At 35.1% G+C, this 27,568-nt stretch overlaps 2 protein-coding genes and 1 non-coding gene across 23 annotated transcripts in view; 1 reads left to right on the forward strand and 2 right to left on the reverse strand.

The window, feature by feature from the left end:
• Positions 1 to 11,228: 11,228 nt before the first annotated feature.
• Positions 11,229 to 14,578, reverse strand: LOC101744829 (homeobox protein ceh-62). The gene is made up of 5 exons (XM_062676506.1): positions 14,457 to 14,578; positions 13,816 to 13,951; positions 13,069 to 13,197; positions 12,111 to 12,252; positions 11,229 to 11,936 (listed from the first exon to the last, which is right to left on the reverse strand). Exons 1-5 carry the CDS (start codon positions 14,576 to 14,578, stop codon positions 11,317 to 11,319), a joined length of 1,149 nt encoding a protein of 382 aa, XP_062532490.1. The 3' UTR covers positions 11,229 to 11,316.
• Positions 14,579 to 19,369: 4,791 nt separating this feature from the next.
• Positions 19,370 to 27,568, reverse strand: part of LOC101744693 (IQ motif and SEC7 domain-containing protein 1) — a 246,308-nt gene continuing 238,109 nt past the window's right edge. For all 21 annotated transcript variants that reach the window (XM_021346151.3, XM_062676490.1, XM_012697759.4 and 18 more), the window contains one exon: positions 19,370 to 26,287. In XM_021346151.3, coding sequence (XP_021201826.1) covers positions 26,184 to 26,287 — 104 coding nt within the window. In that variant the 3' untranslated portion in view covers positions 19,370 to 26,183. The remainder of the gene's footprint in view (positions 26,288 to 27,568) is intronic.
• On the forward strand, positions 24,223 to 24,325 carry Mir3410 (microRNA mir-3410). The gene is given in 1 exon segment (NR_107688.1): positions 24,223 to 24,325. It is a non-coding gene; the product is annotated as a microRNA mir-3410 (primary transcript).

Consider the following 27,568-nt stretch of genomic DNA (forward strand, 5'->3'; position numbering starts at 1 on the left):
TGGGCTGTGAGCTCGTCCACACATCTAAGCAATAAAAAAAAAAATAAAAAAAAAATCCTTGCCCGATATAGAGATTCGAACAACTTTATTACAAGCTTCGCGAATCTTCACCATCACTACATAGTATAAAACAAAGTCGCTTTCTCTGTCCCTATATCTGTCTGTCTTTATGTACGCTTAAATCTTTAAAACTACGCAACGGGAATAAGTTGCGCTTTTTTTAATAGATAGAGTGATTGAAGAGGAAGGTTTGTATGTATAATAACATCCATTAAATAGTGGAGAAATCAATAATAAATTACAGTTTCCGAAGCGAAGCGAAGGCTGGTCGCTAGTATTGGATAAATTCAAATAAATCAATAGGTCGTAATCGATGATAATTAAAAACGGACTTATTATAGGACATAACGATTTGACCGAAACACCTGCTCCACATTACGATTACGGACCCCAATAAAAAACCATCGATAAAACTTTATAGTGACATAACACACGATATTTCGGATACAATAATCGAGTAGTCGGGTTCGTATCGATTCGCGTGCCCTTGCCTCTGACTAGACAATACAATCGTACCGGTGATTTATTTGGATGGCTTTCACCGTAACTGCGTATCGGAAAAGTAAAAGTATTGCGAACGAACCAACACGGTTTTGTCTTTTTCGTTGAACATAGCTATTGTTTTTGACTTAAAGGTAAATTGTTGATTAATTAATTTAATAGAATAAACTTTTTAAGTTTAAAATAAAGGACAATTAAAGTCGTCCTTCATTGCAAAATTAACATGTAGATAACTCTTCAAAATACTTCAAACTTTTTTTTTTATTGCCTAGGTGTGTGGACGAGCTCACGCTGGCCAAAGTTGGCCAAAAGCACGCTAAAATAACTATTCCACGCGGACGGTGTCGCGGGCAAAAGCTAGTATTAAATAAAGTATTCCAACCTAACAAACAAACTGCGTTATGTACTACAATAAAAAAAAATGTTATATCGATAGATATGTTCTTTACAATATTCAAAAATTCAGAATCACGAAAATCATCACGAAACGCAATTGAGTTTATTATGTAAAGAATATCAAAGCCAAAATTGTGTGAAAGGAAAATTTTGTTTATCCCACTGAAAATGATAAGCAAACCAAATATTTCTCGAATGAAGCTTGGTCTTACACGAACTGCCACCTGCCACAGAATATTAGGTGGCGAAAAGAATACAATATATAACATGCCATACCTATTCCCAGTTGGTACGATAAACCTCCTTTTGGTTAACTCTAGGAATCTCGAACAGTTTTCATGAATAACATTTGCTTCAATTCTGCTCACAGTGATATTTTTTGGCATTATCACGTATGTACACATATTCCCCAGAACGTCAATTAAGTAAATGTTATTTCCAGTACATTTTTATGAAGAGCTCTTTTGTACCTTTTGCGAATGAGTGCGGCACTTTGAAAAAATTGTTTTGACATCTTTTTTTATAGACATTTCTTTATTTTTTATATTAGAAAATAAAAAGGTTTTTAACTATATATCTCATAAAATTTCGATAAAGTTGAATAGTAAGTCAATTCTTAATTTATTAAGCATACACGCTTAAATACCGCGTAGAGATAATAACAAATATGTAAATCAATTATTATGTTCACAAAAAAAAACAATTAATTTTTTTTATTGCTTAGATGGGTGGACGAGCTCACAACCCACCTGGTTTTAAGTGGTTACTGGAGCCCATAGAAATCCACACCCGTAAATGCGCCACCCACCTTGAGATATAAGTTCTAAGGTCTCAGTATAGTTACAGTTAGAGTTAATTCTCAAAATCTTTCCACAAAAAACATTTTTCTTTTATGATTAACAAATAATACATTTAAAGGACGTATTAAATCACTTCTCATTCAAATCCGAAGCGAACTAAACATTGAAAAGTAATTAACACTAAAATACATAGTATTCAGCACACGAAAATTTAAGTTAAGTGAAATGAATAAAGTTTATTTTTGAGTGTCCGTTCAAACGTGGACGTATTGTTACACTGAACTAATTAGGTCGAGCCGCGAGTTAGGAACGTAACGTTGAAAGCCAATCTCTGGCTGAAGCGGTTCGTATTTTAGAAGTCCAGAAACTAGTTTCGATCGTGAACACGACCGGCGGTTTGACGGATTGCGCCGAGAATAATAAATCATAACGTTAAATGAAGGCAGTTTACATAAATAATATCATCTTGCTATATCGTCTTCTCGCATTAAAACTGTATAATCTCAAAACTTACTAATTTTACAGGAGAGTGTTTTAAAGGTTTGACATATTGTGATATTTTTAATATTAATCATCTTCGCAACATTTTTTTTACCAGTTACATTATCTGTCTTTTAAATTAAGATAACATTATGTATTAATTTTGTTAATGGTAGTCAAAATATACTTAAACTAAAAAAAAAATTAAAACTAAACTACGCTCTTTTGACAGTATTTATCAGAAAAATACTGGTGATACCAAATGATTCCGCATATATTAACTCAATTTCGAATATTTTTGGATATTGTACACTTATAATGTGAAAAGACGATAGATCCGTTCCGAACGATAAAGCAAATTCTTGGCTGTTAAAGTTACATATATGATACACGAAAACAAATGTAAAATGGCCAAATTGTCATTAAAATTAATCTTTAAGCCGTTTGGGTTTCTTTTTATATTCTGTATAATTTTTATTTGATTTTATTTCTCTTAAAATAATAATGCACACCTCTTTGGAGAAACGTTAAAGAACATTTTAAGGAGACATTTCAATTATTTAAACATCAAGTTCAAAAGAATTTCGTAGGCTTTCGTAGACCCCTACGAACCGTAGACCTTACGTAGACATTTGTATCTTGTCAATGTTACTGCTCGTAAACTCAGGTTGTAAAATGAACGAAGCAGTTACACTTTTTTTTATCTTTTTCCCCTCTTTCGTATAGTCAAAGAGTTAGTGATATTCATAACTAAAACATTTTTTTTTTAAGTTTGAAGGTTTCTTTTTTGTAAGCAGACTTTTACCAATTTTGCATTAAATCCTCAAGAATAATTATTCCCTTAGGCTTTAAAATTCGAACCGCTTCGCTTTGCGGAAATTACTCAAGCTAGTAATAAGATTGCATCGGCATCGTGTGCATGCATTAAACATTATAATCCATCATAAAACGTTCCTTAAACAAAACTCTGCTTAATATTTTAATTCCCAATTTCCCCCAGCATGATCCAGGAGCTTTCTGGATTACAGTACAATTTCCATTTTAAATTTGTACTTGAAATTTTAATAACATTCTCTTACGCACACTTCGGCTACGTTCCCGCCATTTTAACGGTCCTGTATCCTGGTTTTCGCGCGCTTTCGACTGACATTTCCATTTTTTAATTCAAATAGCATCATCCATTCTAAAATCCCATGTGATTTTGAAAAAAAAACAACATAAAATAGAACACTTTCAAAACAACTGGGTCAAATACTTATTTACAGATAAGGCAACACTCAGATTCACGCTCTCTCGGAACACACAGCGTCCACTCATAAAGGAAACAAATTAGAAAGTAATTAAGATAAGACGAAAAGAAAATTACGTTTCTAAAAAATGGAAAAATTTAAACGGTTGACGCGCGCCATCCGTGCGTGCAGTACGACAGACGCGACAATACTAACGTAGTAGACTCGCCTGGAAAGGCTTTAGCTCCCCCCTCTGTGCCTCCCTACACCCCTTTCAGCCCTCGGCCGTGGCTACTGCAACATTCCAAAAGATGACATGCACCATAACATTTTCAAAATAAAATGGTTTTTGAACGGTAACGCGAAAGCTCTAAATACTATGGATATCTAAATTACTCGCCCGCTGAGGTGGTGTGCCTGAAAACCGAATGCACACCGTCCTACAAGTCAATAGGTTGTACAATTTATACACAGTTTTAATCGATTTTCAACTTAATAGTCCCATCGATAGAAACCAATTTCGTTTTAATTAACTAAAACGAACAAAATAGTGCATATGTGTGTGAATTCGATTATTTGGTTTTATAATTGTCCTGGAAATATCTCATATATAAAATGACCCTTAAAGCTTTAGGATTAAGTATAAAATCGATGAGCGAATGAAGTTTTCCAGATACCTTGTTTGCTTTACACCATTCATATTAGTTGTACATTTGAGATACGGTCTATTGGAATTTATGCACAATCACAATAGATATAAATATTATAACAGCCTGCTGGAGTTATATAAGAAATTCGAAATAGTACGTTGTGGTCGTATTATATTGGAATGAATTTCATCAAATGAATCTTTGCATTTTATTTTAAATTCGAGTTTCTTTTGTTAGATTTTTAGGGTTCAGGTCTTTGTCGAATTACAGTGTGCTTGTGTTTAGTGACATAGAAAAATAAGTAAGAACATACATTCAGCGCTATTATAAATGAAACTGTTTTATAGTATATGTAGAAAAATGAATACATTCTGCATTAGTAATAACTAATATAATTTATTTCATTAAATGTTAAGCTATTGTATAGCTTTTATCGCGGGCTTTCAGCGCGGCGACCGAATCAAGAAATTCCGTAACGAAAATAAAACCTAACACTCCCACTCCGCCTACCATGTAGCTCACGTTCAACACATTCACACGCTTGTGTAGTTTGTGAATAAGCGTGCGGCGTGACGTGGCACTGCATGCGTGTCATGAAAAGTCTGCCCATCTCTCTCTCGCACGGTCTAGCTTATGGGTGTGAAGGGGACAGTTAATGTTTTTATATATAGCGTGGTCTTATTTTTTATTGTTTTAATATTAAATTATTATTGTCTAATTATAATTGCATAAGTTGATAAAAAATGCTATGCAATAGCTTTATCGCGGCAGCCCCCGAGTGCCACACATGTTTTTTTTTTGTTTAGAAATTCGCTATATTTTTCTGTCTTTGTTGGTAAAAATCGTCTAACACGTCAATCGGTCACGTGATTCATCCAACAATACATAATAACTACAAGGAAATTTCGAATCAAACGTTTTTATTGTAAAGCCGAAAATTGATTTTCGATGAATGAGCTTTTTTTAAACCCTTTGACCCAGACGAATTGACCTGATTTTACGTTAACACTTCCACGATGCTTACAGATCGAACATTGCTTACAACTACTCGATTTTCTTGTAAACTATTATTAGCTGGTTTATTTATGACTAATTTTTTTTTATATGCTATATATGTTTAAAAAATATGTATGTATAATTAGGTTTTCCTGTGTTATGGGTACCAGAGACTGACATACATACTTATATACTTTTAAATAATAATATATACATATATTGTTAATAAGTACCCAGACAAAGAGTAAACAAACCTATTCATCAGATAAATGTTTGCCCAATGTGGAAATCGAATGTATAGATTTTAAATGTCACTGTCACAAGCGACAACCAAGTAAGCCACGAATAAGCTGTTATGAATGTCATTAATATCGACAAAATGACATCGAGATTAAGCTTTTTTCAAACTGAAACCGATCGTAGCACTAGATTGGCGAGTTTGCTTTACAATCTACGACTGCTAAATATATTTGTACTGAAATACTACAATCGATCGATGTTACAAAAATAAATGCCTAAATCAGAGTTGTGCTACTGACGTGAGCAGTTCTGTTTCAATATAATGTCCACTTCAGTGTTGTTCATACATATACGAGTATATGTCGGCGCAATGTCACTATTTCGTTAACTAAAAATAGTTAAAGTTAAGTGTTTTCTTAACGTTACACATGTCAACAGCTGCTTAAGACGGTGTTCAAGACAACTCATAACTAACCTACCCCCACTTTCTACTATAAATACGAGTGAGTATTGTCGCACAAAACGGGTGCTTTTAGGTACCTCAAGCACCGGTCATCGTTCTCGTCGAACCCGTCGCTTGCGACGAAGGGCTCGACGAGTAAATTAACCCACAGGCACAGCCCACTGAGTTTCTCGCCGGATCTTCTCAGTGGGTCGCGTTTCCGATCCGGTGGCAGATTCTGCGAATCACGGCTCTTCCTAGGATTCGTGTTAGCAACGTCGTCATGTTAGAGCCCCGTGAGCTCACCTACATGTTAGGGCCAAGCTGAAATAGCCTCTCAAGGCCATCAGCATAGGTAGGAAAAAAAAAGAAAAACACACAAAACAGTCCGGCTCGAGCAGCCGAACAAAGCGGACCTCTTTGCCATCAAAGCCATTGGCGCCATCGTTAGCCTCTCCGTCATATACAATAACGTGGCGCCTGTATTAGATTATTCTATTCTGTATGTTGTAACGCATAGTATTTTTATTCTGGCCGTAGATGCGTTACTGTTACAAGAACCTATGGGTATTCCGTATGTACCATTCGGAGAGTACTCAGTCCTAGATAGCATACTTCTAGCATTAGACGTCCATCAGCGACGTTAACCACTCATAACCAGGTGGGCCATATGCTCGTCTACCTACAAAAGCTATAAAAAATAACTTTTGTTCACTCAGTGATCTAAATTAGACCATAATCACTAAAACATCAAGTTTCAAATTCAATTGACGCATTACGTTTTCTCTCTTGTTTGTAGATCACATTTTGAAAAAAAATCACTAAAACTCTCCAATAGCCACTTATATAAAGAAAATTTGTTGGAAAGTAGAGGAGTTAATGGTTAATTAACTGTTTTGTTTTTGCCTATTTCTATTATAATAGTGGTGAAAAGTATTCATGTTATTTTAAGGTATAGCTCCAATTGAATTAGACAGTTGACTATTCTACCTTTCAAAGCGAAAATGTGGTAGCTACCATGATCCCTGTCTGTTCCGTTTTGAAGGGTCAACCATCATAGAATAGGATTGAGACTTCTATGTAATGTCTCAAGCTGGCGGTATCCAAGTTATGATCTCAATAAGTAACTCCTTAACAACAGTTATGCGGTGGGCTTGTTAACCCACGTATATGACGGCGCCATGAATGGCTGAGCGGCAGTTCCGTCATCACTCTTATTCCGTTGAACCCCGCATATTGCAATATTTGCAATAAAAGTCAATAAAACCGGCAGACCGACAGAGCGACCGACCGACTTGACTGCCTGAGACAGACTGAGGCGACACTGTTCACGCACCGCCGTTTTATACTGTGGCGTTACGGTGTCTACCCTACATTATTGTGATATTTATTAAAACAACATTTTATCATTTAGAATAATAATCATAACAATGTCTTAATATTACTAAAGTCGTTATCCATAAGTAAATAAACTAAACTATATATTTATTATGTTATTTATTGCCAATTGTGGCGTTTGCGCCCACACGGCCATACTGACTCCAGCGCGACCCTTGCGCTGTTTTATTTCACATAAGACATAGCCCCGACTGAGATATAGCCAACACACAAGACATAGCCCCGACTGAGATATAGCCAACACACAAGACATAGCCCCGACTGAGATATAGCCAACACACAAGACATAGCCCCGACCGAGATATAGCCAACACACAAGACATAGCCCCGACCGAGATATAGCCAACACACAAGGCATCACCCATACGGGATCTAGCCAACACACAAGGCATCACCCATACGGGATCTAGCCAACACACAAGGCATCACCCATACGGGATCTAGCCAACACACAAGGCATCACCCATACGGGATCTAGCCAACACACAAGGCATCACCCATACGGGATTTAGCCAACACACAAGGCATCACCCATACGGGATCTAGCCAACACACAAGGCATCACCCATACGGGATTTAGCCAACACACAAGGCATCACCCATACGGGATCTAGCCAACACACAAGGCATCACCCATATGGGATCTAGCCAACACAGAAGGCATCACCCATACGGGATCTAGCCAACACACAAGGCATCACCCATACGGGATCTAGCCAACACACAAGGCATCACCCATACGGGATTTAGCCAACACACAAGACCAGGATTAAGGATTCGCATGGTGGCCCGCCAGCGTTTTTAGGAAGGATAATTGGATAGGAAAATAAAAGTAGACACTTAAGTCATTTTACAGCAGAGCAAATCGCTCTGCCCATACGGTCAATTTGTCAGTTATCAGGATCCACTAACATTTAGAGGACTGATTCACCATTACCAAACCTTCCAAACCTTTACCTTTACCAAACCTTTACCTTTACCTTTATCAAAACACATTGGATTGTAGAGACCGCTCGTCCATCCATTTCTTACCAGATGATTCAACTTCTCTTAATTCATCATTCAGCGGACCATTTTCAATCTGCTTTATTTTAATGGCAGGTGGGGAGCATCATCCTCCCAATGTCTTTGCATCCCTGTCCCACTTTTGTGCTGCAGCCTATAATCAACATCTCCGCGTCGGTAGTTTTTCCAAAACTGCTGAAAAGCTGCTGTTGGTATTCTGAAAGCTCTAATTAACTGCATCATGTTTCTCTGCTTTACTTCGAACATGGCACGCCAGTGAGAGTAGCGTTCTGATCCCACTTCTGATGACGGCGCCATGAATGGCTGAGCGGCAGTTCCGTCATCACTCTTATTCCGTTGAACCCCGCATATTGCAATATTTGCAATAAAAGTCAATAAAACCGGCAGACCGACAGAGCGACCGACCGACTTGACTGCCTGAGACAGACTGAGGCGACACTGTTCACGCACCGCCGTTTTATACTGTGGCGTTACGGTGTCTACCCTACATTATTGTGATATTTATTAAAACAACATTTTATCATTTAGAATAATAATCATAACAATGTCTTAATATTACTAAAGTCGTTATCCATAAGTAAATAAACTAAACTATATATTTATTATGTTATTTATTGCCAATTGTGGCGTTTGCGCCCACATATACAATACAATGAAATAATTAAATATCTAAACTTAAGCAATTACTGGTGGTAGGACCTCTTCTGAGTCCGCGCGGGTAAGTACCCCACCCTGCTTATATATGCCGTGAAGCAGTAATGCGTTTCGATTTGAAGGGTAGAACAGCCGTTTTAACTAGATCTCAAAGTGGGTGGCGCATTTACGTTGTAGATGTCCATGGGCTCCAGTAACCACTTAACACCAGGTGGGCTGTGAGCTCGTCCACCTATCTAAGCAATAGAAAAAAAAATACAACTTCCAAATAGAACGAACAATAACATAATTTTCCTGAAACCCAAGCGTTTGTTATATTCCAGCCATCGATCCTTAAACTAATTACTTAGCAAACGCTAATTTACGAAGGTCGTTATCAGGAATTACCTCTCGGACCCCAACTGTCCCCGGACATCGTCCTAATGAGAACATTTTTACGCGGAACTGTTCACTATTCAACATTCACTGAACTTACGAGTTTTATTCTCGGAATGAATCAATAGTTTCGTAGAATTTACAATGAGGAAAGGTTTTTTTGTTTAAACTTTGCACCCGTATTTTAGTAATAGAGTAGCTTCGATTTATTTAAAAAAGCATTGAATTCTATTGAGTACAAGAACTGAAAATTAATAGTTAAACGATAAAACCTTTTATTAAATATGCTTAGGGGTCGATACGCGATAAGTTTTTTGGGACACCAATCACTCGCTCAAACTAAGTACTCAAAATAAGAATTAGATATAGACGGATGATAGAATTGTTAGTGGTGAGAGGCTTGAAGCCGAGCCGAAAAAAAGTCTGAATAAAGTGATTAACTCAATAATATTATTCGCTCAAGCAGCAAGCACGAAAACTATTCAGGCATCGATTGAACAGTGTAAGTCTGCGTGACGTCGACGTATACAAGCGACCGCGTCACCACCTACCTAGACCAGTAATTTCATTGTAATAAGAGTGCTATAATAAACTCACCAATGCCGACTAGTTTATGTACGCAAATCGACTTTTTATTAGCCGGTAATCAAAGATGATCTTACTGATAACAGTAATAGTCGCACTTACCAATTTCAATGTGAAATTGGTAATCATCTTTTTATTTAACCGACTTCAAAAAAGGAGGAGGCTCTCAATTCGACTGTATGTTTTTTTTTGTTTGTTACCTCATAACTTTTGATTGGGTGAATCGATTTTGATGATTTTTTTTTATTAGAAAAGTGACGCTTCTCGTGTGGTCCCATTTCAATTTAGTCCAATTCTGATAATAACATCATATAAGTCTTAAATTTGCATTAAGTACGTGCGCGATAAATAGATGAATAACTTAATAAATCAATATCACGCCAACCGATTTCAATGATTATTGTTTTTAGTGTATATTAATTTGTTTTGGAATATCTTTTTTTTCTATTTGAAGTCGGTTTTTGTTAAAGCATGTCTATTTACAATTATTTATTTCTTAAATAAATGGACGAGCTCACGGCCACCTAGTGTTAAATGGCTACCGGAGCCCATAGACATCTACAAAGTAAATGCAGCCACACACCTTGAGATATGAGTTCTAGGGTCTCAGTTTTAGCAGTACAACAGCTTGCCTCACCCTTCAAACCGAAACGCATTACTGCTTCACGGCAGAAATAGGCAGGGTAGAGGTACCTACGCGTGCGGACTCACAAGACGTCCAACCACCAGTAATTAAGCAAATTATAATTTTACGTGTTTGTTTTTTATTAAACGATGTTATTCCTTCACCGTGAGAGTAAAATATGAACATATGTTGAGTATGTATTTCATTAATGTATCTACCAAATTAGTATCTACCTGCGAGATTCGAACACCGTTGCACCGCTTGATACGAATGCACCGGGCGTCTTATTCTTTAGGCCATGACGAATAACAATTAAGGTAATGTATCCTCTTGAATTCAACGTGCATTTTAAAATTCTAACCAATTCATTTTCTATTCATTCAACATGGAGAACATGAAATAGTTACCAAGCCATAATTCCACTACCAGGTTGCAATCTGCTGTAATACACGTTTTATATTAGCTTTTAAGCTTCTCTATTAGTGGATGGTGAGTCGGACGCTCCATGACTACGAATAGACTTATAACAGCTCACTGAAACATTGGAGACTCGATAAATTTTACTATCCGTGGTAAGAATCCGTCGAACATTAGTTTAACATTTTTAATGTCACGAATAATAACAAAAGGTCAAACCTATTCATATAAATACGATTGCATATATGTAGTATGACTGGCCGAGGCTATTAAGTTCAATTGCATTCCACGAATTCAAGACTGCTAACGCCGTTTATAACAACAGCGTGGGTCAATAATAAATGTACTAAACAATTTTATTTACAACTGATTTAATTTAACAAATATTTATTGCACAAAACCCGACTACTACATTGCTACACAACAACTAGAATTAAAACCCTTATAAATTACTTCCAAAATTACTCATACCAACATTATTATCCGCATCCAAAAGATGACATTCATCAAAGTCACTAGATTTGTCTTTATCGAAGTTATTTTTACATAGAAACTCACTGTCGCACATATAATCATTCCTGCCATCTTCTATCATGGAATTATCGAAGCCGCCCCTAAACCTTTTATTGTGTTCATTCTCATATTGGTACCTTATTTCGAAATCCGGTGATATATTTTGTCCTTCATTAGCTGTCTCTTTAAGTAAATCAGTTTCAATATCTTGAGTGTTCATTTCATTAAAATTAACTCTATTTGTTTCGTCCTTCACTTCGTATTTCATTTCATGAATATTAACATCTTCTCTTGTTTCCATGAGTGGTTTGAGATTCATTAGGTTGAAAGTTGGTATCATTCTGCTATCCCATTGCGTGACGTTTGTTTCTTCGATTTGAACATCGTCAACTTTTTTGAATGTACCAAGATTGTATTGTAGTGGAATCGAGAAAGTCGGCAGTTCAGCTTGAGGATTCTGTCGTGTTGGAAGTGCTGATATGTGAATAGCTGGACCTGTTTGTTTCTGATTTGGTATTTCAGTTAAATTCACCATTTGCGACGACGAAACTGAAATTATTATAATGTAAGATTAAGAAGCCACTGTGATTAATATTGAATTATAGTTTCGTGCATTTAAAACTATTGTCTATCGGCTGATAAGGATGCGGGCTATAATGACCATTATAATTCGTTTATTTGCCTTAATCTATCAAATAAAAAAACATTAACTATTGGATTTACCTGGAATAGTGATAAAATCCCTCATCTCCAGCGCCAGAGCAGAAGGAGAACGGTCTGAGGGTGACCGGCCTCTTGGTGGGAATTGATCACAACCCGACTTTTGTTGCTTACGCCATTTTGCCCGCCGATTTTGAAACCATACCTGAGAACAGTCGAGAACAAATTATGCAAAATTTCACTTTTATGTCGGACTCTTTAAGCTAATATAATTAAGTGGCATTTAACTGTTTTCCATACTTTCTTTAGCATAATGGACAAAAATAACCCATAAAATACGTGCTTACATACTAAGGTGTTCATGAATAACATTTAGAAGAAATAGCATCATTTAACGGCACCGCAATTTATGCATAGATGGGTGGACGAGCTCACAGCCCACCTGGTGTTAAGTGGTTACCGGAGCCCATAAACATCTATTACGTAAATGCCACCCCCCACCTTGAGATATAAGTTCTAAGATCTCAGTATAGTTACAACTGCTGCCTCACCCTTCAAACCGAAACGCATTACTGCTTCATGGCTGAAATAGGCAGGGTGGTGGTACCTACCCGTGCGGACTCACAAGACGTCCTACCACCAGTAATTACGCAAATTATAATTTTGCGGGTTTGATTTTTATTACACGATGCTATTCGTTCACCATGGAAGTCAACCGTGAACATTAGTTAAGCAGGTACGTATTTCGTTAGAAAAATTACATACATACACGCCTGCGGGATTCGAATATCGTTGCAGACCACAACGACTTTATATTATGAACATTATATTATAACAAATCTGTATTATACAATAGTAAGTGTAGCAATTGATATCCAGCGCTCGATTGGAATTTGGAAATGTGAAATCACTCAGAGCAAAAATACTGGGCATTTTACCAATTACGCTCTTGATACACTCTTGATTTGACATAGAAGTTAAACTGGTCTGTAATCTGGTAAAATTTAAGTACATTTACTACCTGAACTCTGGCCTCCGTTAAGTCAATTCTCATAGCAAGTTCTTCTCTAAAGAACACATCGGGGTAGTGGGTCTTCTGAAACGCTGACTCCAACTGCTCCAGCTGAATATTGGAGAAGGTGGTTCTGGAATCAATAGTTCAAATACCAATATATGTAAATCAATAATAAATTAACAGCTTGTGTCAGTTAGCTCAAAATCTCATTAGCAATATTCTGTACTTAAATTTAAGGATTTCAAATATTGAACTTTATTCGCTTCTAAAAACTTTAAATGTAAATGTAATTGAAATTCTTTCATTTATTATTCATATAACTTTTTTACAGACCTGTATCTTCTTTGTTTTCTTTTGGGTACATCACCCTTCGACCCTGAGCCTGTAAGCGTATTATAATTAGAATATTATCGTCAAACAAACTGAGAGATGTACAGGTGCATAGATTTTTTTAACTACTGCGGACTTTTTATAATTTGCGTAATTCCTGATGATAGGACCTCTCGTGAGTCCGAATGGGTAGGTACCACCACTCCGCCTATTTCTGCCGTGAAGCAGTAATGCGTTTCGGTTTGAAGGGTGGGGTAGCCGTTGTAACTATACTGAAATCTTAGAACTTATATCTCAAGATGGGTGGCGCATTTGCGTTGTAGATGTCTATGGGCTCCAGTAACCACTTAACACCATGTGGGTTCTGAGCTCGTCCACCCATCTAAAGCAATAAAAATAAAAATGAGAAATGTACATGATGATCTTACTGGATTTAGGTGAGTATTCTTCGTCGTCTTCAAACTGTTGTTCCTGGTCCTCCGAAGGTTCAGTGTTTTGAGGGTAAGCTTCTGAAGGCTCAGTCTCAGGACGCTCACAGAGAACGGAACCAGGACCCAACCTAAATTCGTTAAAAATTTAAATCCATCATTTTGATAGTTTTATTGCAATTATGAATAGTATTTAATAATAAATAAAAAAGGTAAAACTCTAACGATGGGATATTTTTTTTTGAGATATTGTACCTGCCTGCGGTATTCGAACACCGGTACAGTCGCTCGATATGAATTCACCGGACGTCTTATCCTCTAGGCCACGAAGTCTTCATATCAATGTAATGAAAATTAAAAAGATACCGGCAGTGGCAGTGCAAGATAGAGAGGGAAGAGGAAGGAGAAGAGGTCGACCGAAGAAGACATGGACGGAGTGTGTGAATGACGATATGAGAGAGAGTGTGTTGAGATGACGGCTGATAGAAGAGAATGGAAGAGAAAAATTTGCTGTGCCTACCCCACCTAGTGGGATAAGGTGGAGAAAAAGAAGAGACCGGTCCGTCGTGCACAAACGGAAGCCTGAGTGTCTTAATAGTAATGCATTTTGTTCGTAAAGATCGGAATAAATCGTACCCGTTAAATAAATTCGGAATCCCATAGCAGAAGCTCGTAGTTGGTGCAACGTCATCATTCAAGATGGCCGCCGAGTCGAAACCACCGGCCGATACTTCCCGCCCATCCAATGTTTCTTCCATTTTTCTGTTGTTTAATTACGCACTATATATACTTTTAAAATGAAGAATACGCTATAGAGCGTTATCGATAAATTTTCGTATTTACATACCATCGCAACATCCTTCGTATTTTAGAAGCAGTTGCTTATTTGAGCAATTGAATGATTCTGTATAATATTTAGCTGCAATAAAAACTATCAACTTTTTTTTTATCCTAACTAAGCTGATGATCTTGAGACACCATATCAGCGCAACTCTAACAACTAAGTGAACTCACGAGGCTCAAACCTTACGTTGTTGCTAACACTAACCCTAGCAAAAGCAGTGCTTCGCAGAACCTACCACCGGATCGGAAACGCGACCCACTGAGAAGATCTGGCTAGAAACTCAGTGGGCTGTGTCTGCAGGTTAATTTACTCGCCGGATCTTTCGTCGCAAGCGACTGGTATGACGAGAAACTATCAACAATATCGGCATTAGATGACAGGTTACCAGTCGTGAGTACTCGTAAACATGTATCACGTTATATACAAATTCACGTGTGTGTCACAAGATTGTGAATGTCAGCCTCAAACGGAATAACGCGTGAGGTGGACTGTGGGTCGTCGACTCACATTTGATTTTAATGCTTTCAATTGTAAGAAAAAAGGGTTTTCGGGGTAGTATAATGGTACTTGAGCTATTTATAATAATAAATAACTGGGAACTAATCACGCTCGGTCATCCGACTCCAAATTAGTATTCCCTGTGTTATGGGTACCAGAGACCGACTTACATACATACGTTTTAAATATAAAGATAATAAACACCCAGAAAAAGAGCAAACAAACCGTTCACCGAACCCGCGACCCTCTGCGCAACAATCAGGTGTGATAATTACTGTACCACCGAGTCAGTCATTTATAACCTGTGTCAATGTAGAGCAAAGATGAGTACTACTACAGTACAACTGGGATAAATTGCTATTCTTATTAATTTTATAGATCTTCAAACATAAACGTAAGTTTGTTCATCAAGTAAATGTTCAAGAGCATTTTGATTACTTTTCAAATGTCAATTACATTAATTTGCAATACGAAAAATATCGTTCAAGTTCAATGAAAGTAGCAAATAAACTTTTGAATTCTCACAAAACTTTTTTTATACGCCACAGCCAATAAAATTATGACAACGTCCAAGGTCATTGACCGTGAGTGCCTTCTCTAGTCGTCTATATCGCTCAAATCGAATTAAATGTCTATAATTTAGTTAAGTTTATTAAATTACCACTAAATGAGTATAATTTGTGTCGCTTTACCATTATGCCTCCATAAATGGTTCTCTACACGCGTTCAATGAGACGCCATATTTAAAAGAGCACACGATATTTTTGACGTAATTATTGGCGCGTAAATAAAAACATATTTTTGGAGCTGTAAGTGAATTAATTAAAAAAGTCGTGTTTTGTTGTGTGTGCGCTTTATTTAAATTTGTTTAATCAATTGAATTATTTAAGAATTTAATCAATTGACTATGATTATTATCGTCTATTTTAATGATTTATTTATTCAGTGTTGATTCGAAGTGCCTATTGTGTCTACTGCTATAGAGTATAATATTTTTTTCTGACGGCTAAAAATACCACATATTTTTTCAGAGATTTTGTACATCAGACATTTTGGATTTTGGACATCAGAATGGGTACGGAATTTTTTGGTCATAGTTTTTGTTTTTTGTTTGTAGAATAAGATAGCCACTGTTTCAATGTTATTAAAATTTCATTTTGTCCCTCAACATGGTAAGCGAATTTTTTTAATGCCGCTATAAACAGAAGAGAATACGACCTACGTGATGATTAGTGTTCACCGTTGCTCATAGACATCAGTAATGTAAGCTGCTGCCTACTGAATTAAGGTTTTAATATAGGGATCGCTTAACTGTTCATAAGTGGGCTCTAACGAGCCGCCCATAAAAGCTAATAGACATAAAACTATTTTCTTTATATCTGTACTAAGTTATAAAATTCTCAACCTTTCTTATTATTTATTACTGAACATCTATTAATAAAAAAATCCTTTTAAATTGTTATTCCATTCTTATTCACTTTCATTATTGACACAAATAGAGATGAACACAACAAAAATAAACTCTAATTAGATTACAGTTACAGATTTCTAAGCCCAATAATATCGATAGTTCTTTAATTAGATAAGGTCGGTTTTTTTTAAACGCAAACACTGAGTAATGTTAACCATGAACACCTATGAGTACACGAAACTATCTTAAAATAATTATTACCTAACTAAGTTTTAACATGATTATTGTAAATAAGAAACTTACCAAATATATATTTTTTACAGATTCAAACTACACTTTTTTTTTAAATTCATCCACTAATAAAAATAAATAGCAGAGAAGACTGTAACTATTGTCACGTGGTCATATGTACTGAAGTGAATGCTCGCGGACCGTCAGTTCGATGTAGAACAAGGAAACGCGTGGAGGTGACAGTTTCAAGAAAGATTTTTTTTTGTTATCGGTCTATTATTTGAAGATTTATTGATCTATAGACAAAACCTTCTAATCACAAAGTTAAACGCTTAGATCTTTAGTTTTAATCTATATTTTATTTAATTGAATTTTGACGGATAAAGACAGGTGACTGGCAAATGTAACTTCAATTTCAATACGATTTATTATTTACATAATAAAATTATCTTATTGTATTTGACACATTTTTTAAAAACAGTTTAATGCAATTATTCATAACTAGAGGTCCCGCAGTAGTCGAAATTCGACTATAATTAATTGGAATTGTAAGTTTGTACACTATTATGATTGTATTTTATACTTCTATAATCACAAATTTCGCCAAGACTACATTATAAAAAATATTAACAAAGACAAAAAATATTTAATCTATTCTCAATTTGACAACAGACGTCAAGAACAAAAGTTTGACAATAAATAGTATGCATGCGTGTGTGCGTCAAATACATGGTATGTAGTGTGTGTAATGTTTTCTTTATTGATTTAATGTATCTTTTATGCATTATTTTAAAAAAATATTAGCATTGTGCACTTCTTCTCTATATTCTCTATAAGTGTGAAAAATTTTATACTCCTCCGTCCGCGCAATTTTCGTAAAAAGGAATACAAAGTTTTTGCTTCACGTATTAATATATAGATAATGAGTCAATCGTTTATCTTAGTTACTGAAAAAAAAAAGTAGGAACGCCCACTCCATAGAATTATTTCGTTTGTCTAGGAAATTTATGACGTTGACTATTATACAGCGCGTACGTATGTATCGACGCGGGTTCACCTGACTCGCTAAGGACAGCTTAGTACGATGCCTTACAAGTGATAGCTATCGCTGTCAGATGTACTGTGGCTTTTGAAGCCACTGTTAAACAATCCTAGCTTGTGAGAAAGAAATGAGTTGGCTTAATGAGGGAAATGATCGCTCCACGTAGAGTAACAGGTTTCGTGGGGTTGAATTTCAAGGAGTGTGGTATACTTCTAGACAGAAACAGTCAAGAGCCTCGATCAAAAATTGAAGTTTTTTTTTTATTTAAATATATTGCGAATATAATCACTCATCTAAATGTAGTTTTGAGATGATGTGTAGTCAACTGTGAAAATTTTCAGGCCTAAATACTTCTTCATAAACATGTACATACATATAAATAGGAACATAAAAATATAAAACATTACCTTGATACAAACATCTTAAAGAAACCTTATGACAAATCGAATTGTCATATGCAAAAACGGAATTGGATGACCTGGAGAAAGCTTATAATGGTAAGGGCCTCGTGAACAATCACTACACTTTGATAAGTCATGGCGATGCGTATGCAAGTTTTGTAGAGCACTTGCTTCATGGGGTAGAGTCAGTTTTTTTTATGATTGAAGGATTACTAGCGCCCCGAACGACTTTTCAGTGGACGAGCAAAGGCTCAGCCAGGAGGGGTAGGATTTGCCAACAGCTGACCGAGCACCTCCAAAGGAGACCTCATAACTCAAGAGCAATTGCTTCGCGAATGAACCTACTACCGGATCGGAATCACGACGCGCTGAGAAGATCCGGCGAGAAACTCAACGGGCTGATGCATAGGTTAGGTTGCACATCGACCTCTTTGTCGAGTTCGACAAAGTCGTCCTTAGGCCTGCTCCTAGTGTTAGAGCTGAAGGTGCCTAATGCAAAGGTTATTGGATCTCATGGTAGAGTCAGTAGGAACGCGAATTGGTCCCGGACTATTTTTATAAGAACAGACAGAAGACAGAATGTCATCCCTCTGTCGAAGGTGACCAATAATTACTTTTTTTGGAAATCGACATGATACTGAATGCGGTTTCGTACCATCGTACATTTCTATCGCGACGCAGTAGTGCATTTTGATTTGATAGGGAACAATGTTTTATACGGGCATAAACCTCAATGGTGGTGGAATTCACCTTGCGCCGTAACCGAACTCGCCCGTCTATGCTTTTATTTATTGCCTTTCAGGCAGACGAGCATACGGCCCACCTGACGGTGATTGGTTACCATCAGTCAGCAATGCCTGGGGCAGAACCAAACCGCTCCATACAGTAAAATGAGATAATAATTGTTTACGATTAAAATGATATCTCATATTATTTTATGTATGTCATACTTTTTAGGTAAATTCTTTAATATTCTTTTAAGGACTATACACATACATCCAATGTTTCATTTAAGTTAAGGTGATACATCACCCTGAATTCAATATGTGTTTATTAGTGTCAGCGGTTTACGGGTCACAGGTGAAAGGCTCAAACTAAAATAAGGTACGAAATAAAACAACATTTCCCTCATGAATGTTAATTCATATTTAATAAATAAATACGTTTTCCATTGTATTTTTTTTAAATAGAACTATTGTAAGTGACTTAGTTGTAGCAACTCTCAACAATATTATAGATACATTGTGAGGCGAGGCTACTCAGCAAAACTCAGCTGTATGCATCTTGTAAACCTTTGTGTGCATTTGAAATTTGACGGAAACAAATATATGTCAACACATTTTTATTCATGTTCACAAGTGTACAATGTGTATGTACACTTGCGGACAATAGTGAAGGCATCTTCACTATTTACTAAATACCGAAATTATGTGGACGTGAAATATTTAAAGATACCCTATTTTAAATAACAGTTTGGACATGTAATATTCCAACCATAAATCACCATCTCCGGAAAAAATGGAAAGTTATTGTTATAGCTACTGTCAATCCAAAACATACAATTGATATCTGAAACCCAAACACGAAAATACATTACTTCTAATTTTACTTCGAATTTAACAAAAAAAAAAGAATCTTTCATAATCTTAATTAACCGAAACACCTACTCTCGTTATTCAATAATCAAAGTTATAATTTTTAATAAAAGATATCCGTCTACAAAGTTTTGTGTCTATCAATTAATTTCGTTTATAAACTTGATGTCTACAGTTTTGCTGTGCATACAGTTAGGCTTTAATGAGTGGACACGCCCAAGAAATACGCAAATGTCACGCGTTCGTTACTTATTTCTAAATTTTATTCAACAATTTACGAACTAAAGGATATATATTAGAAAAGTACTCTTTAATATACATACAGGGAGATACAAGTTAGTGTTTATGTTACAGAAAAAAAAAACTTATAACTAAAGATAGTAGATTTAATTATTAAATTAATTTATGAACATTATGCATTGAAAATATTTTTATTACAATTCTTTTTTTAATTAAGCATTTATTACTAAGTAGATTTATATAGCATTTAAGTAGGGAAGAATACAAAATTACGCAAACATTTTACTATTCATGAAAATAAATATAAAAAAAAACACGCGTGGCACTCGGGGACTGCCGCGGTAAAGCTATTGCATAGCATTCTTTATCAACTTATGCAATTATAATTAGACAATAACAATTGAATATTAAAACAATAATAAAATAAGAGCACGCTATATTTCTAATCATTAACGAAAGCAAAACATTAACTGTCCCCTTCACACTCATAAGTTAGACCGCGCGAGAGAGAGATGGGCAGACTTTTCATGATGCAGTGCGACGTCATACCGCGCGCTTTTTCACAAACACTACACAAGCGCAACGTGCGAATGTGTTGAACGCGAGCTACATGGTAGGCGGAGTGGGGATGGGTGTTAGGTTTTATTTTCGTTATGGAATTTCTTGATTCGGTCGCCGCGCTCAAAGCCCGCGATAAAAGCTATGCAATAGCTTAAAAATAATTACGTATTTTGACACATAATGTTCATATTATGCAAAAAAGATTAAGTGAGAAGTGAATCATAGAAATAAGTTCAATCTTAAAATTAAAGATGTAAGAAACAATTTTCTACAAAACAAAACTCTTTCATCGTTTTTAAGACTTTTGTATTTAATCGAAGAATTAAATTGGAATACAATGGTATTCGTCGAGAATCGTATTTAATTCGACAGTTCTTTTGAAAGGCGCTGAACACAGAAAATATTACATCTTTGGCTCTAAGCGAAATTTACAAAAAGCAAATATTTCCACACGATATAATTTCTTATTTAAAAAAAAAATATATAAGAAATATCTTTTTATTTATTAAGTTTAAACTCGATACGATTTTCATTATACAGAATATAAATCCTCATTAAACTAGGGAACGTCTTAAATAAAGACAATTGAAAAGAAAGAACTCTTCGAATTATTCTTTTACAACATGGTTACTTTTTGTATGGACACATTTAGGTATCGACCAAACGATGACAACCCTATCATTATATCGAGGCGTGAAAGGCTAATTGGTTTAAGCAACATTTTTGCAACTTTACAGGCGAGCCGTTTGAAGTTTAAAATTTGGAAAAAATATCAAGAAAAAAAAACTTCTTCGGCTATTCGAATGGGGTAAACATAATTAAACTTCAATTAAAAACATCGAATTGTTGATACTAATACCAAATAAAACTATTTATCCTTACCATCTTAAATAAAAGTATATGTTATATTTGTATAATGTATTATAATATAAAGTAAGTATGTGTGTATGTGTATATATATATATATATGTGTGTGTGTGTATATTTGTATGTATATATATTGTTTTGTATCTTGTAATATGTATATATTATTATATGTAATGTTTACTGTATGCACTAGGTTTGAGTTCCTTATTCTTCTCTCCTTTTGCGGGCCTACTGGAAGAGATTTCAACATGAAATAAGTAGTGCCCTTGTACTCTGTATCCGTATTGTCGTGTTTTTTCTAACAGCTGTGTGTACAAAATATATTAAATAAATTAATAAATAAAACGAACCTAATTATTAAGTAAGTAAGTAAGTAATTACAAAGATAAATGTAGATTATTAAGGGAAATGTTGCTTAAGCCAAATAGCTTTTCATTTCAATTTCAATGAACCACACATTCGAAAAATCATTTAAAAAAGTAAATACTTTCACTATTCTATACAGGAATAAACTTTAATAATGGAAATAAGCATTTAAAGAGATTCTGACGTGTTTCCAGATGCTGTATACCTCAGCCATACAAATACAATGATTCATTTTCAATTTAAATATATCTAGCTATTATTTTAAGTCTCGCTATAAGACTCAAAGAACCGCATTAGAAAGTTTTTTTTTTTCTCTAAACTTAGCAATAAAGTTCAAATTCGAACGAACAAAAAACACATTTATCAATTCCATTAATTTCGTCGCGCATGACAAATTTGGCGATAGTTTTTCTGAACTACCGCGTTTATCAGAACACTTCATGGGAAAACCCACACACGCACACATTTAATCCTGAAAATCCCAATGAATTTTACGTCATTATGATGGGGAGATTCTCATTAAATCTGCAAAAGCGAATTGGCTCTTTGTCACTGAATTAATTGATGCTCGTCGATGGCTCGATTGACGCGATAATAGGGAATATGCACGTGACTCCAAGATGGAAAAAACATTTTTATTTGTAAATTTGATTGCTAAAAACACATACCTATACAATTATTTTTGAAATTTATCATGATTTAATAGTGAAATTTAATCATAAAAAATTGGCTTTTTTCAAATTCCCTCGCAAATTTCTAAAACGCAACGCTATTGGTGGAACAAAATGTGACGTCAAACTACACTGTCAACAGGGTCAACAAGTTGTTTGTATGGCTTCTAGTGATTATGTGTATCATTTGTTTCATGTTAAGTTAATAAATAATAAGTTCTCAGTGTTAAATTATTACATTCTTGTGTAGAAAGACTCAACATAATGACTGAAACCGGTTTTAATGTAATCTGACGTCACAGAAAAAGCGTGCCAAAATGGCCGCCTTTAAATAGCCCCAAAATTATAGTGATTTTAATAAATAAAAAATTGCCGAATGGTTTGTATTACGGATGTGTTATATTTGTTTTTGGTAAAGCAATAACTAGTAGAATGGTTTCAAAAAATACATGCATAATCCCTATTCAAGCGTACACAATTAGATTACGTTTGTGGAGTCCGCAGTATCAATCGCATTACGGCAGCGCGAAAAAATACTCGAATGAAAAAAGTTTAGGACTTATATTTAAAATTGGAAGAGATATCCCTAGAAAATTCTAGAGTTGAGAGTTGGTTGAATTTTAAAATTAACTGTGATCTATTCCATTATTCGTTCACATCTTTTCACTAGGCAATGTATGCGTAACACAGAGGCAATAGAACCAACTTTACAATCACGCTTCTTCTGTAAATATTTATTTACATGACAAACGTGCTATGATTTTATTAATTTGACAAAACCTGTCATAAAATACTGTAATAATAAACTTAAGCTTTTGCTTTATCGCCAATCAAACAAAAACTGTTATAAAGGATACGTCAATATATTTTATAATAATAGTAAAAATGACACGAAAAAGAAATAAGTTCAGATTTAAAAAAATAAACAGTTTTAGATTAGAGAAATTTATGACGTCACTATATATGTTATACGTATTTTAATATTATTCAACAAACGCGGCTATTAACTAACTGTTATCGAACAGTACATATAACAAGTCTAAGTAACGCGTACAAAGTCAACAGTTTCCTAGTTAATGTTACTTAAATGATGTTATGATCGATCTTGCAACAGAAAATATCGTACTGAATTAACTCCTATAAATATTGAAGTCTTGAAAAATGGTAAACTGAATCTAACCAAGGACGATAATTTTCGAAACCGCAGCTTAAAATTAAGTATTCCTTAAGGCTTTTAAAGTCCTTCGTCTGTTAAATACAAAGGATATTTATTGTTAATTGTATTAAGAAAATCATTTATGAATTTTAAAATACTCTTTAAAATTAGTTGAATAGGTTACTTAGGTATTTCTATTATTGTTTTCTTTTTCTTTTATTAGTTCGCATTATTTAATGTAAGCTAAGGCTGTGTATTATTAGAGTTACATTAAACATGTGTTCTAATATTGAATAATTTTTATTTATGTTCTACTGTAACTTCTGTTGGTAAGCCTTAAGGAATTAATGGATCATAGTAGACAGTTGCTTACTTTTGGTTTAATATTTCGCTTTCACTAAAGCTTTTTTCGAAGCACGCGACGACTATGACGAGCCATTTTAACTTAAAATTCACTTCGGTACGAATGTAGGCAAACCGATCTTATGACGTCAAAAGATAGTGATGTTCGGCGAATGAAAGTATAAAAATCCTACATTGAGTGTAAATGTTCATGAAGCAAAAAATCCCGATTTTTTTTTGATAATAATAATTTATCTCGATAGTGGCGTTGTAAGTACTAATATAAGACTGTTTCACAAGATCGATCATATTCTTATAAGTACATATCGCTACCGGGTACACTTCAAAAGAAAATAAAACGTAAGTTGGAAGTCGAAAAGTCAAAAGCAGCCTTTTTGTACAGTCGTGTGAAGAAAATCGTACATAATTTTGGAAGAATTCGTTTACAACAAACAGGGATGGGAGATTAGATAGAATTCAGTTATCGAGATAATCTTAATCGATAACTTCAGTGATTCCGTTTTAAAGATCAATCGATTATCGATGAAAATTATCGAGACAACTCGAGAAACATATTAAGTACAATTTTTTAAGAACTCCTCTAAGTTATTCAATTTTTCATCAAAATCTAAATCTATTAAAAATCTTCAACAATTATGAATAAATTCGTTTTTTTTTTCAAGTTTTTATATCGATATAAATTTATAATTTAACAAGTGTAATCTATGTATTGCTTTAGATGTATCCTGTGCTCGAGTTACTATTGCATTATTATTATTTTTTTCTAATCCAAACGTATGTACAATTATTCTAAAGAAATGAATCGACTCTACTAAACATTATAATTATAAATCTGAATAAATAAGAAACCGAACAGATTAAACCTTAAAAGTGTACTAAATCATGAGCAAGACTCACGAAAGCTCACCAAAATATTAAATTAGTTTGTGGTAACGTACGTTTCAGCTATTTCTTTACTTCGACTCTGCTTGGTATTATTTAAATACACAACGACGGCACTATTACGTCTAGCTAGTTAATAATATAAATTATCAATAATTCTTCAAGTCAAGTAATTAGTAAGTATTACCAGCTTCCAAAACGAAGAAAGTGTTCATTAATAATGATTCATGTTAGGTATATTTTTGTTGTAATGGATTGTCAAGGCTGTTGACATGTCAATGCAAATAGCTAAGATCACAAATGAGGTAGATGTCTCTATTGTATTGTGGAGGCTCGCAGTGCGCGGTGTCAGTAAGCTTCACTTTCGAATTATTGACAATTTATTTCTAACTGACACGTGTCAAAACACTATCATCAGTAAACGTGGACCCATATTTCGATTTATTTACGACTCGACGTAAACGCTTCGAGCCTCAAATTCCGAATTCGTACACTCTTGTATCGACTTTTTTTATCGATATCTAGATCATAGTCAACACTAATGAGAACATCTCAAATCGATATAGTATCGATTTTGGATTGCGATAATCGAAAGCTTCAAAAATTTTACCTCGCTACAACGACGGTTATATATTTTTAATTTCTACAGAAAAAGATGTTGGCACCTTATCGCATGAAATAATCCTTCATCAAATTCTGTTCTGTATTAATCTTGCCTTAAAACCGATTGCTTTTAAAGTAACTTAATGAATTTTAGAAATACTTACCAATCGATTTTCGACATAGAAAATCGAATTAGCATCGACTTAATCGACAAATGTTTCTTGACTTTATCGACAACGATTATATTTTATCGAATTTTAATAACGTAAGCAATTCTTTTTTAATTAAAGGTTGCCATTAAGAACCGTCTACAGCATTTAACGATACATTGCCTATTTTTCAAAACAAAACCAGCAATGTAGTTCCGAAAATAAAAAAATAAAAACACAAGATGGCACTAAACGTATCGAGGTATTCGACGTTTGTAGCCGACCACGAGAATCGCGAAATATTATCGAGCGCGTGCTATTAAACATGCATAATCATGAAAAATTCATAATAAAATCTGTCTCTGAACTGTAAACCTAAAAAAATGCAATATTTCCAAATTATTACGAGAGGAAATTCGCAGAAGATTGCTCCGAATCGAATGGATTCGTTCGTTACTGTAATTATTATGTTTTCGTTGCACTTCAAACTTCGGTGCTCTTCCCGACCTGCCCGTGCTTCGCGTCCGGGATCCCGGAGGCGCTGAGCTTACGAATACGTCCCGGGAATATGCCGCCGAACAAACGACCTGGAAAAGAATAAACGCATTTGTAGCAAGCACGGAACATACAGGACGATTAAATGTGTTACTTTGACAAAAATACATAATAATAATAATATAACTCTTTATTTAACACCATATTATGTACAGAGTAAACTAATAAAACAAAAGTCGGTGATATAAATCGGCGGCCTTATCGCTGAAAGCGATCTCTTCCAGGCAACCTTGCCGGAAGAGGAATAAGTGAACTGGACGTTGCTATATCTTAATAAACTTACATAAAAATATATACTTATATACACATGTGAAAAGGGTCTGCGGAGGGACTTCGGTTCCCTCTGTATTTTGTACCGTATGTTCCATGGGGAGTGCTCTGAGGAATTGTTTGAGATGATACCGACATCTCGTTTTTACCATCGCAGCGCCCGCCACCGGAGTAGAGTTCATCCATACTACCTGGAGCCACTGCGGTCATCCACAGTGCGTTTCCAGAGCTCTTTTTTGCCACGTGCCATCCGGCTATGGAATGAGCTCCCCTCCACGGTGTTTCCCGAGCGCTATGACATGTCCTTCTTCAAACGAGGCTTGTGGAGAGTATTAAGTGGTAGGCAGCGGCTTGGCTCTGCCCCTGGCATTGCTGAAGTCCATGGGCGACGGTAACCACTCACCATCAGGTGGACCGTATGCTCGTCTGCCTACAAAGGCAATAAAAAAAAACCTAAAAGATAAACTTACATACGATTAAATACAAATAAATAATAAAAATATACAAGATAAAATACAAAAGAAGTAGGAACTTATACAGTTATATATATTACTTATACAGTTTATACTACTTATACTTATACAGTTATACATAATGTAAACTGAAAAAATATTCATTTACTGTGCTAATAAGAAATTTAGAGGCATCGAGTCTTATATATGTCGCAGAATGGGCAGATATCTTCATAATTTTTGTGACATTGTGAGCGGACGGTGGTTAATCGTACAAAGAGCTTGCGTAACACGAAACAATGACAGTTCCGAGAAGTCTCCACTCTTCCTAAGTCAGGCACATAGATAATGCACATAAATTAGTTATAGATAAGCAACTCGAGCACTCAACAAAAATGTTTACGGGCGTCGGCCAATAGATGGCTTCGCTTCGATTAGTTTCTCATTGCTCCTGTAGATGGCAGTAACATATTACCTATCCTATATTTTATTTTGTAATGAAGGATTTTGTAAAATTCAGAAACCAAAAATTTATAAAATTTAATCAATTTGTCTATAGCAAATGAAGACCTGTATGATTTTTTTTTTATT

This window comes from Bombyx mori, chromosome 27, assembly GCF_030269925.1.
Source record: "Bombyx mori chromosome 27, ASM3026992v2".
In the NCBI taxonomy this organism is placed as follows: domain Eukaryota; kingdom Metazoa; phylum Arthropoda; class Insecta; order Lepidoptera; family Bombycidae; genus Bombyx; species Bombyx mori.

Excerpts from the sequence above, each read along its gene's own strand:
- LOC101744829 (XM_062676506.1), bottom strand. The coding sequence starts at position 14,578 with ATGGAAGAAACATTGGATGGGCGGGAAGTATCGGCCGGTGGTTTCGAC. Across the intron at positions 13,198-13,815 it reads ACTCACCTAAATCCAGTAAG|TCCAGAACCACCTTCTCCAA; the intron begins ATCATCATGTAC and ends TGAACTATTGAT. Across the intron at positions 11,937-12,110 it reads GGATTTTATCACTATTCCAG|TTTCGTCGTCGCAAATGGTG; the intron begins GTAAATCCAATA and ends TAATAATTTCAG.